Genomic DNA, 13,249 nt, shown 5'->3' with positions numbered 1-13,249 from the left:
AGAGCCAAGAGAACTCAGTGTCTTCGTGTACCTTCTTACATGGCGACGTTGAGCTACACGAATGTAGAGCGAAATGTGATGCTCAAGCTACACATAAATACAGGAGGTGACCATAGTGTGATACACAGTTGGAACGCAGTACCACAACACACTAGTACCTGCCGCGCTCGGCTTGGGCAAGAAATTATGTGGTTTTGGTTGGTGGGAAATGTTTTCTTGCACAATTTTGTTTTGCAAAGTGTCACTTATGTGGCCGTGCTGTGATAACTTTGTCCACACAGTGTAGTGATGCCACGCGCGGGGAATGCTTTTGTAATAGTAACCATCTAATTTGCGAACTCTATGCTCTGCGTTGCATATTTCGATGTGTAATGCTTCTTGCCCTGCTTTAGAAGTGTAACGAACACGTTAGTGTGGCCTTGTAGTCGTTTTCCGGTATCCTTGCATCATTTGCTCCTCTCAATCTAAAATATGCGCAAACTATTGAGTGCTGTTACGGGTTGTAATAATGAGAGCTATTTTTAATAAGTATGCCTGTGCAATACATTTTGTGTACAATTTATTAAGGTTTATAGGATTTACTGCCAATGTTACAGTAAACAGTTTGTTTTACTGCGGCATATTCAGATTTACGAAGTGCAGCTAAATAAAGCTGCATACTGATTGCTTATCAACCATGCATTACAAGCGGTTGCTGCCTCCTTGCGATTTGTTCATTTATTCATCCTGTCACTCATTATTCATTCCATCACACACACTTCACACCGATACAGTTTGCGCCAACACCGCACCAACACCGAAGCAGGATGTACGAAGACCCCTTTGACTTGCCGGACAAGTCAGCTACAGGAGGTGGTCATGGCCGGCTGCTATGCTGCACTTGGCACCGCAGTTGTTGACGTACCGCGAGCAGGTGTGCAAGCCTTTGGAGAGGTGTTCTCGCGAACAGGCTCACAACACGACTGTGCACGACTTAACCTTGCAGGTATGCATTGCGCGACCGTGAGCCCACCAAGTAGCCGGCACGTAGAGGGAGGCGGCCCATTGTCGTCGGAGCCAGCTGCCTCCTCCTGATCCAAGGGCACGGGGCAATCCAAGCAGAGGTTATGCAGCGCGGCACACGCTGCAATGATGTATGTTGTACGGTCTGGCTGGTAGTGGAGCGCCCGGTACCTTTGCAGGCACCGGAAGCGGCTTTTAAGCACGCATATGCAACGCTCCACCACCGACCGCATGGAGCCGTGTGCCGCGTTGTATAGCCCCTCGGGAGAGCTCGGACTGGGATACTCTGGAACTGGAGTGAGCAACCATGGCTCCAATGGGTAGCCGCTGTCTTCTGCATATTGAAATATGGCATGCAGTTAATTACACCCTACGCCCACAACAGTCTCGCACCATGCTGCAGTATACAACGCAAGGTTCACAAGAAGTACCCCACTCTAAGGAATTGCCAAACATGACATCCGTGGATATGCAGACAATGCACGAATGTCAGATTTAAGCAAACACCGCATCAAGGCCAACCTTGCAACTTTTAATTTGCTCTAAACGATGCGGCACTTTCGTACTAAAACAAGTACCACACAAACGCTTTCAACTGTTTTCTCTTAAACTAGACATACCATGCATTTCTGCAATGTAGTATGTCCTGTGTTTCAACTGTAATAGAAGCAATCCATAGACGTCGATGCACGTGAGATATGCTGCTCGTAATTTAACATGTATTCACTTATTATAGCTTCACAGGAAGTGAGTTACTTTGCGCATTAGCCAATGCATCGTCCGAAGACCGACAGGTTCTTTTACTGCTTACCCAAAAGAAACTCGCCGTCACTCAGCAGGCCTGCCTCGACCTCTTTATGAAGAGATGAGTAGCGCCACGAGAAGGCGTCGTGGCACGATCCGGGGCAGCGGGGGTCTACTGCGGTGATCCTCATGTTGGCGTCACAGATCTGAAAACAAGTACAACAGAAGCGTACTACTCGTTAGCTTCTACTATCGGGGTGCCCTCTACCCGAGCAGTGCATCAAGAAAAGTGTACTCACTATCAGTGTGTTAAGGGCGTAGTACCCCTTGCGACTCCAGAAAGCGGCTTTGTGTGCAGCATTGCCCCGGGGCGCTTTGATGGCAATGAGCGTGCCGTCGACACAGCCGACGACGCCGGGGATGCTGCCGTGGCGAAGGAAGGCTTCCTTCGCCGCCGCCTTCTCCTCGTTGTATAGAGGGAACCGCACCCAATTCCTCTGCGCGCCAACCTTACAAATAGCCTCCGCCACCCGTCGCACACACTTGCTCACCGTCGGCTGCGCGAGGCCGATATACGTCTCATTGCCAACGGCGGCTTGGTAGCCTCCCGTGGCGAAAAAACGTAGCGCACCCGGTACCTGCCGCCGCACTGACAGCGCACCCGGCCGCACACTTGTCAGGTTATCACAGAGTTCGTCGCACAGCCACTGCACTCTCTCCTTCTCGAGGCGGAACATTCGTCGAAACACTTCGTCGACCAAGTCAAAGGGGTCTTCGTACACCCTCCTCCGTCGTCGTTCGCGTCGACGCCGTCGCGACCGCCTCACAACCACACCGGCCGCTGTATAAAGGATGGCGTCCCTTTTCACTTTGTGAGCGCGCTCACAAACGAATTGTGAGCGGCTCGCGTCGCTCACAACCCCCGCTCACAATTGGCCCGTAGTCGACGTCACCACTTCAAGTGTGTTCATGACGTAAACAGCAGACGTCGATCATATAAAGGACGGCCACTCCCGCCGTTTTGCCGCTGGCCAATAGGAAGATTGTGAGTGTGATTGTGTGTGTGAACAGTCTGTAATTCGGCCCCAGGTTATTAATGTGATCGAAGACATCGCAAATGAGATGAGTAATCATCTTTATATGAGAAGAATGTATATTATGCAGACCTGGAATGGTGTCATTTAGATTGCGTATTATTTTACAGATCTCGTCAGGTGACACAGCAAAAAGAAAAATGCTATGCGGAGATCGTTGTAATGTTTGACTTGTAGCAATGCTTGAATTAGATTAGCTGTTTTGTACCTTTCCATTAGAAGAAGCTGAAAGGGAATATGCTATGGGGAGATCGTTGTAATCTTTGACTTGTAGTAGCAATATTTGAATTAGATTAGAAGCTGTTTTGTACCTTGCCATTTTAGTATGTATTCTTAACCCCACTCCTGCAATAGCACCAGCAGGGGCTGCAGTATGTATGTATAAATAAATACACCAGTCACAATATGTCACAGCGTTGTGCAGGTTCACTGGGGCCACATTCGAGTGAACGCTCTGTCTGGATGTCTGCTGCTTTTTCATGTCCTGAAACGGCTCTTGACAGCGCTGCTGTTATATTTTGTTTCTGATTTCGGGGTAGTGTCCTTCAGTACATTCCCTTCACCCTCCCCTCGCCCTTAAGACACTCATAACAATCCACTAGGGCGAAGGGTGGGCGGCCGGGTTTACAACGCTCTTAAGCTTTCTGTTAGTTTTCGCCCACCTGCGCTGCCACCAAGAAAGAAGGCACGGGTCTTCATAGAGAAAGATATTCTGGCAGCGGCCGAGTGCTACTTTTCTCCTGGCTCCTTTCGGCTGATCTGCCGTTTCGGTAGCATAACAAACTTGCCAGGCGGTATGGCGTTGGCGTAGCGGTGATGCGGAGAAAAAATAAGCAGGTGAGAAATTTAACCGAGAGAAGCCGGGGTACTAAAATGGCTTCGGTACGACCACATACGTTACTCTGACCATTGCATCAGACCCAGAACAACGCCATTGCAAAATGTTTTTCTTTCCATTGGTGGATTGGAAAAAGCCAGAAATTAAAATCTCAACCATACCCATAAATCACTGGACTGCACAATCCAAGCCCGCTACACCGGCACACGATACGTCATAAATATAGAAATGCTAGAAGGCATACAAACCCATCGAGAGGGCACAGCCAATCAAATGATTCTCCCAGCAAAGTGCGCTGGTGTCATAACGCTCATTTTGATGTACATGACTAACTTTAGTTTGGTTTCGGTTGATCTTACGGCTCTCCCACAGTCTGCATTTTGGAACCGATACATGGCGCCCAAAGTGATTCCTATGGTGTAAGTAAAGCTGAAACCACCCTATTGCAAAATCCAGTGCCACTGGGTGCCAGCGCCCCCGCACCATACCTGATTATGGTCCCAGTATGACGCTGGAAACTGGGCGCACTAGGATGCGGCATACTGGGACGCTCCGCACTGGCGGCATTGTTCGCCCGGAGAAAAAAAGGTGTGGGATAAAAATTAAAGTAAAAAGTAACGAAACAAGTTAGGTACATGAAAAACCTAAAAACAAGTAAAAAAAAAAAATTAGCGCACCAAACCCGCCTCGAACTCAGTCCCCGGGCACACATATCAATCACTACCTCAGCACGCTAATCACTCGGCCACGCCGAGAACAGGATTTTGTGGAAATATTTCTGCATTATATGTCATGACCCGCATTTATAAGGTTGGGACTTCATGTTTCGCAGTCAATAGGCCATTGCTACCGCTCTAACAATTGCAACTTCTTGATCATTTTAGCTTGCGGTCTGCTCTCACGACTTGCAACTAATGTTCTGGGTGCCTATGCGCGCTATTTTGTGCACTGGAATCATTTTAACATGTGGAGTTTGACATCGCCGCGCAAATTTACCAATGCCGGCTCTTGGGTGGTGCTGTGCTACCTTGGGCGTAATTTTCGCTGAACACGGAGCTTTAGTAGAAGCCTTCAAGGAAAAAAGTGCGACCGAGCTTCAATACCGGCAAGCGCCGCAGCGATGACCCTAATTGCGTGTAACTAAACCTTATTTGTATGTAAACATTGCGGGAAGCGTTGCGATGACCGAGGGCTCGGCTGCTTGATACGCAGAGTAAGAAGGAGCGCAAAAGCTTGAGAAACACGCCAAATATTATGTATTAAAAGCGCTGTATGTTGTTGCTTTTTCTCTCATGGGCCCGTCACTCGGTAACCTACTCTCTTCCTGGTTTTAGCTTTTCTTTCTGCTGTTTATACTGGGCCGTGGTGCAGGCTACGCTCGCATGCGATTGAGCCCGCATTGAACATTTCAGCAGTAATCATTGTGTTAGAGTGCCCTTAAGATCAGCTGTGAAGTTGGTTATGCATGGTAGCCCACATTATTCAATTCCAGCTTTAGTTGTGCGTTAATCGCCAGTGTGTCATGAGATCGAGGCGTGGCGGTCGTCTCTCTCGAAACGCTCGAAACGACCTATAGAAACATGGAAACTCTAGAAAAAAGGTACTACCTTTGTTTTCTTACAAATGCGCAACGACTTCGCTGCAAAAAGCGCTTGCTTGAATCATATTTTTCATATGCCCACCGATGGTCGATTGAAAGTACGCTGTTGCCCTGTTGGCCCCTGAGGGATGCTACTCCGGCGGACGCCGCAGGCCGCACCGGCTATACTGGGACACTGGGACCAGTGCGGGCCCAGCGCACATACAGCGCTTCTCCCAGGGCATCACGGATGCCAGCGACACACCCAGCGTCAAAAGGCTAATCCCAGCGTTTTTCTTCCATCGCACCAGTGCAGCCAGTGTCTTCCCGTTAGTGCTCCAGTGAATATCGCAGACCTCCAGCGTGCCCAGCAGATCCAGTGCAAAACCAGCGCGAAAATCTTACTGGTTTCGCACTGGAGACGCTGGTTTTTGCAATAGGGCATATAGTAAACTATGTACAAATCCGTGTATTTACTTTCAACCAGAACCGAAGCGTAGCCATGCAGATAGCTAGCTGTCTCGTAACTTCATGTTTAACCACAAGCTAAACCACAGCTAGTTTTTATTAGTGCACGCTCCGCCGGGGTGGCGCTGTGGTTTGGACGCTCGACTACTGTAGCCAAGGATATGGTGGCCGCGATCGAATCCCAGCCTCGGCAACCGGTTTTCTCTGGCGCCTGTGAGCTGTGCGATGACACTGTATGTTAAAGTACAACAGGTGGTCTAACTTCCAGGAGCCCTCCACTACAGCTTATCTCAGCCTGGGTCGCTTTGGGACGTTAAATCCCACAAAACAATACCCAAACCAAATCTTACCAGGGTATATTACGACTTCCCGGGCACGTGCTCGGCCGTGTATGTCTGCTACCGCCTGTTAATTTATGTCATGTGCCTAGAATGCCCTTGTCCCAAAACGTGTCCACGTGTGGAGCCTCGGATCAGAGTAGGCATCGAGTCCCTACCGCTAACTAGACTATAGCAGTGGTGCATACGAATTATGTCAGCGAAATGGTACGGCACCACCAGGAACCTTGCAAGAACTGCTGCGTCACAATATTGTATTGACTTACGGCATATTATGCTCACATCCACATTATATCCTAATACCACACTAAACGAAGTTTTGCTTGGTTTGACTTTCATAGGGCTTGAAGTTAAAGCGTGCAAAGAGAGGTGGAAATGTGGTTTTTGCCTGGGAAGCTATAGTTTTAGGTATAAAATATGCGAAGCACGATTAGACAGATATTAGAGGCTGTCTTAGTACATTCATAAAAGAGAAACTGTATAGGTTTCTCAGTAGCTCAATTGGTCTGGATTTGCCACCGCGATAATGGCGAATTCTGGACAAATGCTTAGAGTGCTAATGTTTTGCTCTTATTCAGGTTGCGAGTGACACTGCATTCATTGCCTCCTCGTGTATAGGTTTGAATGTTAGGAACCTGACTGCGCAAACGGGAACAAAATGGAAAGCGGTGACTGGTGTGTTGTTAGGTTTTATTCCTCCAATATGTTTTATTACCTCCCTAAGGAAAGTAAAGAATCACATAGATTACTGCAAGCTGCATCACTGAAACAAATGTCTCTTCAGGCCGGGGCCACTTAGCCGAAGATATGTTAGGAGAAAAGTGTTCCTTGGTCATACACTCCCGTAAAATGCGTTGCGGGGCTAGTTGGTTCATTCTCGTAAACTTACGTAAAGCGCAACAGACACACCCCTATCAGACAAGAGGGACAGGACAAGCCGCTACTTGCAACTGATTTATTCGGAACGGGGACGCCTTAAATACTAAAAGATTGAGACACAATGAAATCAGAAGCACGTGCATGGGCAAGAACTGACATCAAACAGGCACTGGATTCTCATCTCGCTTTCTTACACATCAGCTCCCAAGCAAGCGTGTCAGAGGTTCTTCAGAAGACGCTAGTTCCTTGGAGACTGGTATCCCACTTACGCAATTTTTCTTTTCCACGTTCGGTAATGTGAGTCGGTAGGTGAGAGCCAGTACCGGTACGTAATGACAAATTATGCTCTCGTGGTCGGTCGTTGATACAACGGCCCGACTGTCCAATGTAAACCTTCCCGCATTTCAAAGGAATACTGTACACTGCCCCTTTTTCGCACTTCACAAACCGATTACGATGCTTAATTCATAGGCTTTCATTCACGCTCGTTCTCCAGTTATATTCCTGTACTGATGGAATTTACTCATACCACGACGAAAGTGGTCCGGCTGTGCACGTTACTGAAATGAGCCTGCGGAAGGAGCCCCGCCGGGGTGGTGCAGTGGTAAGACGCCCGACTACTGTGCCGGAGTTCCCGGGATCGAATCCCGGCCTCGGCGGCTGCGTTTCGATGGAGGCGAAACGAAGTGGCGTCCGTGTGCTGTGCGATGTCAGCGCACGTTAAAGATCCCCAGGTGGTCGAAATTACTCCGTAGCCCTCCACTACGGCCCCCCTTTCTCTCTATCCACTTTCACTCCCACCTTCATCCCTTCCCTTACGGCGCGGTTCAGGTGTCCACAGAGCAAGTGTGACAGTTACTGCGCCTTTCCCTTCCTATGAACCAACCAACCAACCAACCAACCAACCTGCGGAAGGAAAAAGAAAACGCCTTGGATGAAAATACCCCGGCCCGGCCCCGTTCCAGTGTTTACAAGGCAGCTTTCCGAACTTCTTCCCACTCCTTCCTCCACAGATTTTCCACAAAATATTTTGCATCGCTCCCTTCAATCTTGGCAACAGTTTTCTTCAGCTGCTCCTTCGTGAAGCCTTCCTTCCAGGCCCCGACTTCGGGCCGGCACACCAGGCTGAAAGTTCCTTTTTTAACGTCCGCCGCTTTTCCAGCTTCCGATACCCCGGGGCCGCGAGACATCATGGCCGCGGTTTGGCGTGGCTCGACTTGCAGCAGATTCCTCAAGAAGGCAGCCGTGCACTTTTCCGTGACGGAGCTCAGTAACTCCTTATCGTTGCGAAACCTGTAGAGAAGAGAAATAATGTGATGGGTGTGAGCAAAGAAGTGGAAAGGGCGTCTGTAGGTTATCGCCATGCAAATTTCTGCATTACACTACGTGTTTTCCGGACTTTTCTTCAAATACCCTCTGCTAATTGGTATGACGTGTTTTCTAACACTGCAGGAGAGTGTTCGAGGAACGGAATTTCTGTAACCACAAGCGAGATAAATATACTAGTATAATATATCAGGTTTCCTCAACAATGCCAAGCAGCAAAACCTCTTTTTCTCCACTAGTGAGCGCAGCTCAAAATAACCGAGATATTCCGACGTTTGAATTCTACTAAATCGAACATAAATTTTACTCCAACATTGCTATTACTACAGGCAACTCTTCCCTTCCGGCTAAAGGTACGATCAATAAAATGTGTCCTCCACTCTGACCGACGACTTTAGACATACGCTGGAAATGAACGCATTGTACAAAATATTTGAAATTACTATCGTGATTATGAGTTTTAAACGGCACCCTATACGCAGTTTTATGAAAGCGTTTGCCCAGATTTGTGGTCCTTTATGGTAGCAGCAATTTTACATTTCGTAATTCGCCGACTTGTCGCGCTATATTGTTGCCAACAAAAAATGAATAGAACCGCAGAAAAAGTTCCAATTGCAAATGCCGCCATGTAACCACCGATTTCATATTTCTGTAACTCTTTCTCTGTCCTGGTGTCAGTGAAAATCTGAGAAACGCGTGTTTAATTTTATTTTGACTGCGCTAATGACATTTGTGCTATGGCGCCCTTTCGTCAAAGAAGCATTTCCGAAATGGCCGATGTAAACAAGTCATCAATAACATCAAAAATGCTAAAGGTAGACAAAACAAGAACGGCCACGTTTGGAGAAGAGCACTGGTACTGGGACTGTAACCAGCTAGCCCTTCCTCACACTGCCACTATCGATTCTTGTCATCAATTCTCTCACCACTAGCCAACCCAGAGACCAAGCACAAAGTCAACTGTAGAAATAATTAAAAATATATATATAAACGGTGCTTGAACTGTCATGAACAGTGCTTTAGCCAACACAACGTAGGAGCGTGTGTAAAACAGCTATTTCTTCACATCTGAGAACAATAATGGGATCACATCTTCATGTCAGAGAAATAAAAACATTAAAATAAGCTGTAAGTATCCATGTTATATTATTCTGTTTACACGCGCTTTCGCGACAAGAAATACCTTACAGTGCAATTGAACAATGCAGCCATTTTACTAGCACTTGCTGTATTTCCTCTAGTGCTTTGCGCTACTATATCGCAAATAGCACTTATTTCGTGTTATGTTAATCTCAATTTCCTTCTTAGCTTAAAAAGGTGAACACGCCACCTACAGAACGCACCTGGCAATAAGCAAAGTACGAACACACCTTTCTCCGTAGTTTATTCCCAAGAAGTCGGCCAAGCGCTGCAAAGTTGCAGCTGGGTCATGAATCATATCTTCGTACAACGTAAACAAGACGTTGGGCTGGTCTCTTCTCGTGTATCCGCTATCAACATGCTCAAAGTAGGAGCCGTTGGTCAGTTCCCCATCCAGAAACATGTCGAGAAATTCGTCGAAGGTGCCCTGGAATGGACGAACGGGCATCTGACTGACCATCACATACTGGGAGTAGCAAGCATCCCAAGGGTTGCGCGCCACGTAGACGTACTTGGCCTCTGGGGTCACAGCTATCCTTCCCAACCGGATGTGGGTTCGGAAGAGGCGCGGCAGAGAAGCATCTTTCGACACGACTCCGCCGCAGTCCTCCAAGTGTGGCGCCCTCGAGCTGAACTCGCGGAAGTCTTTGGCGCACTGTCCGTCGTGTACGATGAGTTGTATCATCTGCTGCGTCATCTGCATGCCGCACTTGGGATAGGCAACCTGAACGATGTCTCCCTCTCGCGGTTGGAACTGCAGTGCCGCGCGAACCTTGGCTGGATCGCGAAAGAAGATGTACCGCTCCCCGTCGATGACTTGGAACATAGACTGCAGCTTGGGATCCGCCATTCTAGCTGGGCTGAAAAAAAAAAATAAATAAAGGAGAACCTCAGAATGCTTCCACGTTCTACAGCGATCTTTTGGCGATACAGCTGAGCACGAATGTGTGTAGGTACATTGTTCAGCGCGATTTCTCCAAATCTTTAATCAAAGAAAATATCCGTTCGCGCCAAAGCTGAGAGTGATGTCCAGCAAATACTTTCTACTAGTTCTTAACCGTCAACAAATACTTATAAACCCGTAACCTCCTCCATTTCCACCAAATCGCTTTGCACTTAGACCCCCCAAGCAGCAGCACTGTCCTGCCTCAAGACTACTGGCCACGTCGTGTCCTTATATATGACAATGAATATTTTCTCGTAAGATCACTATTAAGAAAAATTTAACGTGCTCTTCATGTAGCACACAGTGAGCACAGTATCATCTTTTGAGATATATTTTCACGAACAGTCATGTTATTTCTAAGCATTATCTGGGCGGCAGTGAGCAGGCAGCACCAGTTCATGCCTTTCAGTTTGGTGAAAGGAACTCAACAGGATATGCCAACGATGTATTGGAAGCATGCTGCAATGATGACGTAGAAACGAAATTTTGTTTCTTCCAAACAGGCCCTTCAGAAAAACCATAATATGTAGTTCCTCTTAACTATAAAGCACATTTTTTGGCTGATATCCCAGCTTACAAAAAATGTTCGATTTGTGTCCTTGTCATTTCTATAAAGCTAAAGAGAAGGCAATACGTATGACCAACACCAAAATTATTTCAAATAAGCAAGCTACTTATTCATCGGCAATCAACGTATGTTCTGCGAGAATTATCGCACTAACAGAAATTTGGCGGTCATCACGAATACCTGATAAAGAAATTCTTAACGCTCATCAGTTCGTTCGCAATATATCGTTGTGACCGAACATACAGACGCGTTGGGGTGCGTGTTAGCAATATCTAAAAAAATAAGTTCAAGCCCGTCGAGATCTCGTCTTAGAAAATGCTTGGCCTCGGATAATTCTGATCACAGGAAATTTATCGGAAAGTGCTATCGTCCGCCTAACTATGAGCGCTCGTTCAATAACGACTTTCAAGATCAAATTGCCTTAAATCACCAAATTTCTTTAGCTCTATTGCCCCTACTTCGCAGACGTAAAGTCTGCGCAAAGAATGGTAAACATCCTTGCATAAAGTGGGATTCCAAGCGTCCTTTCCTTTCACCATTTTCTTCCCAAACTGGAACGGAGGATTTATCCGCCCCCGGACAAGCAGTTGATCCAAGGCATAGAAATGTGTCTAGAGAAGATTGCAGAGTAGAATTTCCTCAATCCATACGTATTGAATAAAATTTTCCGAGAGATTCAGCCGGCGGCACCATGGTACAAGAGCTGGAAACATATGACCCTGTCTTTTGAGAGTGCAGCATAGCGCCGCTGTCAGTGGGTACTTATGCGTGATCCTTCAACGATACACTATACTTCGCTAAGGAACCCGCTTCGGCGTCGGGATCTGTAGCACAAATACCTTCAAAACCTTAAAACGCAGCAACAGCATACTCACCAATTTTCTTTTTTGATATTTGTGGTTACGCCGCCAGCGGTCAGACTGCGAATATCACTGACACTCGCTCAGAATATTACACACAAACATAAAGGAATCGCGGCTGTCGTATCAAAAAACGCGTACACAGCTTGTGTTTCGCACACATCCGGTACAAACCGTTCATCTCTACTTATATATTTTTGTCTATATGCCTGTTGCAGTGCAGCACAGCTCACATCTGTGGCCATTCTGCCAGTGGGATGTCAAACTGCAAAGAGGAGAGAGAGAGAGAGAGAGAGAGAGAGAGAGAGAGAGGGATGCAAGCAACAGATGTTACTATCGTTTCCTTTCCAGTTTCCTGCCGACAAGCTGCACATTGTGGCTAGCACAAAATCATAGAGGCACTGCACTTAACTTGCAAGTGCCCGCTATATGTGGGCAGTTGGCGGCGTTGAATCGCGGGATGATAAACATATAGGGCGCCATTTACAAGACTGGTATATGCTTCAATAGATTAAAAAAAAAAAAGATATGGCTCAAGGCGCTGTACCGCCTATAATGTGCCTCATTTTGCTCATCTGAATTTATACAAACGTATACCAACTACTGCAAACCAAACTCAAAAGCAGAAAAATCACCGCTTAGTGTGCGAACACATTTTATATGTGTGCGTATATGAAAATTCAGTCCAAAAAGAAGTCGATCACGGCTCGCGGATCTTATTAACAGTCCTCCACTCACAGAATACAATTGTGCGCTAGGCCTGGCGCTACCAATTTGAGAAAGGTGAAAACCTCTTAAAGGGCATGGATAGACAAAATAAATTTAAGCAGCAACGCAACGCTATCAGCCCCATGCCACTTTCCAAAGGTTTGTTTGTGAAGTATTCAACCAAACCTTGAAACAAATGAAAAGTGCGCTACACGCTTGAGAGTGCGCTTCGCGTGCGACACGGTCGTCGCATCGCTCCGCGTTTCGCTAATACCCTCTTTACACGGGCAGAGTTCACGGTTAGCGTAACTACAGTTCCCCGAAACTATAGTTAGCCGCGCTTACACGACAGACGAAACTGCAGTTGCGCCACCTAACCGCAGTTACCGAAACCGAGCTGGCCAACCTCTGTTTGCGACGCAAACCTGGTAAACTGACAAAATGGCGGCGCCCGTGACAGCAACAACGTCGGCGAACGACGCTTCCTCTTACAGGCGTGTCATCTGGCCCGATTCTACAACCGCGGCCTTGATACGCATTTGGGAGGACCAGCTGCCTGCGCTGCGTGGTAACACGCGCAATGCACGAATATACGCAGCAATAGTTGCTGAACTGAACGCCGGGCTAGCGCCGGGCGAAGGCCCGTATACAAGGTATATGTACTATGGTAGCGAAGGCTAGATAGACGCCCATACGTACAAAACATGGCGGCTCATGGGCTCCAGCGACCAATAAAAATTGGGGGGCCATGACATCAAA

At 47.3% G+C, this 13,249-nt stretch overlaps 1 protein-coding gene across 2 annotated transcripts; it reads right to left on the bottom strand.

The window, feature by feature from the left end:
• Positions 1-7,004: 7,004 nt before the first annotated feature.
• On the bottom strand, positions 7,005-12,063 carry LOC146189411 (sulfotransferase ssu-1-like). Of its 2 annotated transcripts, XM_084604240.1 has the most exons (4): positions 11,798-12,063; positions 9,639-10,268; positions 7,849-8,235; positions 7,005-7,513 (listed from the first exon to the last, which is right to left on the bottom strand). In XM_084604240.1, exons 2-3 carry the CDS (start codon positions 10,256-10,258, stop codon positions 7,911-7,913), a joined length of 945 nt encoding a protein of 314 aa, XP_084460366.1. In that variant the 5' UTR covers positions 10,259-10,268; positions 11,798-12,063; the 3' UTR covers positions 7,005-7,513; positions 7,849-7,910. The 2 variants fall into 2 exon arrangements, with proteins under 2 accessions (XP_084460366.1, XP_084460367.1); XM_084604241.1 differs by lacking the exon at positions 11,798-12,063 and having other exon boundaries at positions 9,639-11,320.
• Between the last annotated feature and the right edge of the window lie 1,186 nt (positions 12,064-13,249).

The sequence above is a fragment of the Amblyomma maculatum genome, chromosome 5, assembly GCF_055883805.1.
Source record: "Amblyomma maculatum isolate TAMU_Amacu chromosome 5, ASM5588380v1, whole genome shotgun sequence".
Taxonomy (NCBI): Eukaryota; Metazoa; Arthropoda; class Arachnida; order Ixodida; family Ixodidae; genus Amblyomma; species Amblyomma maculatum.
The sequence above is the reverse complement of the archived record's forward strand: the minus strand, read 5'-3'. Positions and strand labels throughout refer to the sequence as shown.

Excerpts from the sequence above, each read along its gene's own strand:
- LOC146189411 (XM_084604240.1), bottom strand. The coding sequence starts at position 10,258 with ATGGCGGATCCCAAGCTGCAGTCTATGTTCCAAGTCATCGACGGGGAG. Across the intron at positions 8,236-9,638 it reads GGAATAAACTACGGAGAAAG|GTTTCGCAACGATAAGGAGT; the intron begins GTGTGTTCGTAC and ends TCTTCTCTACAG.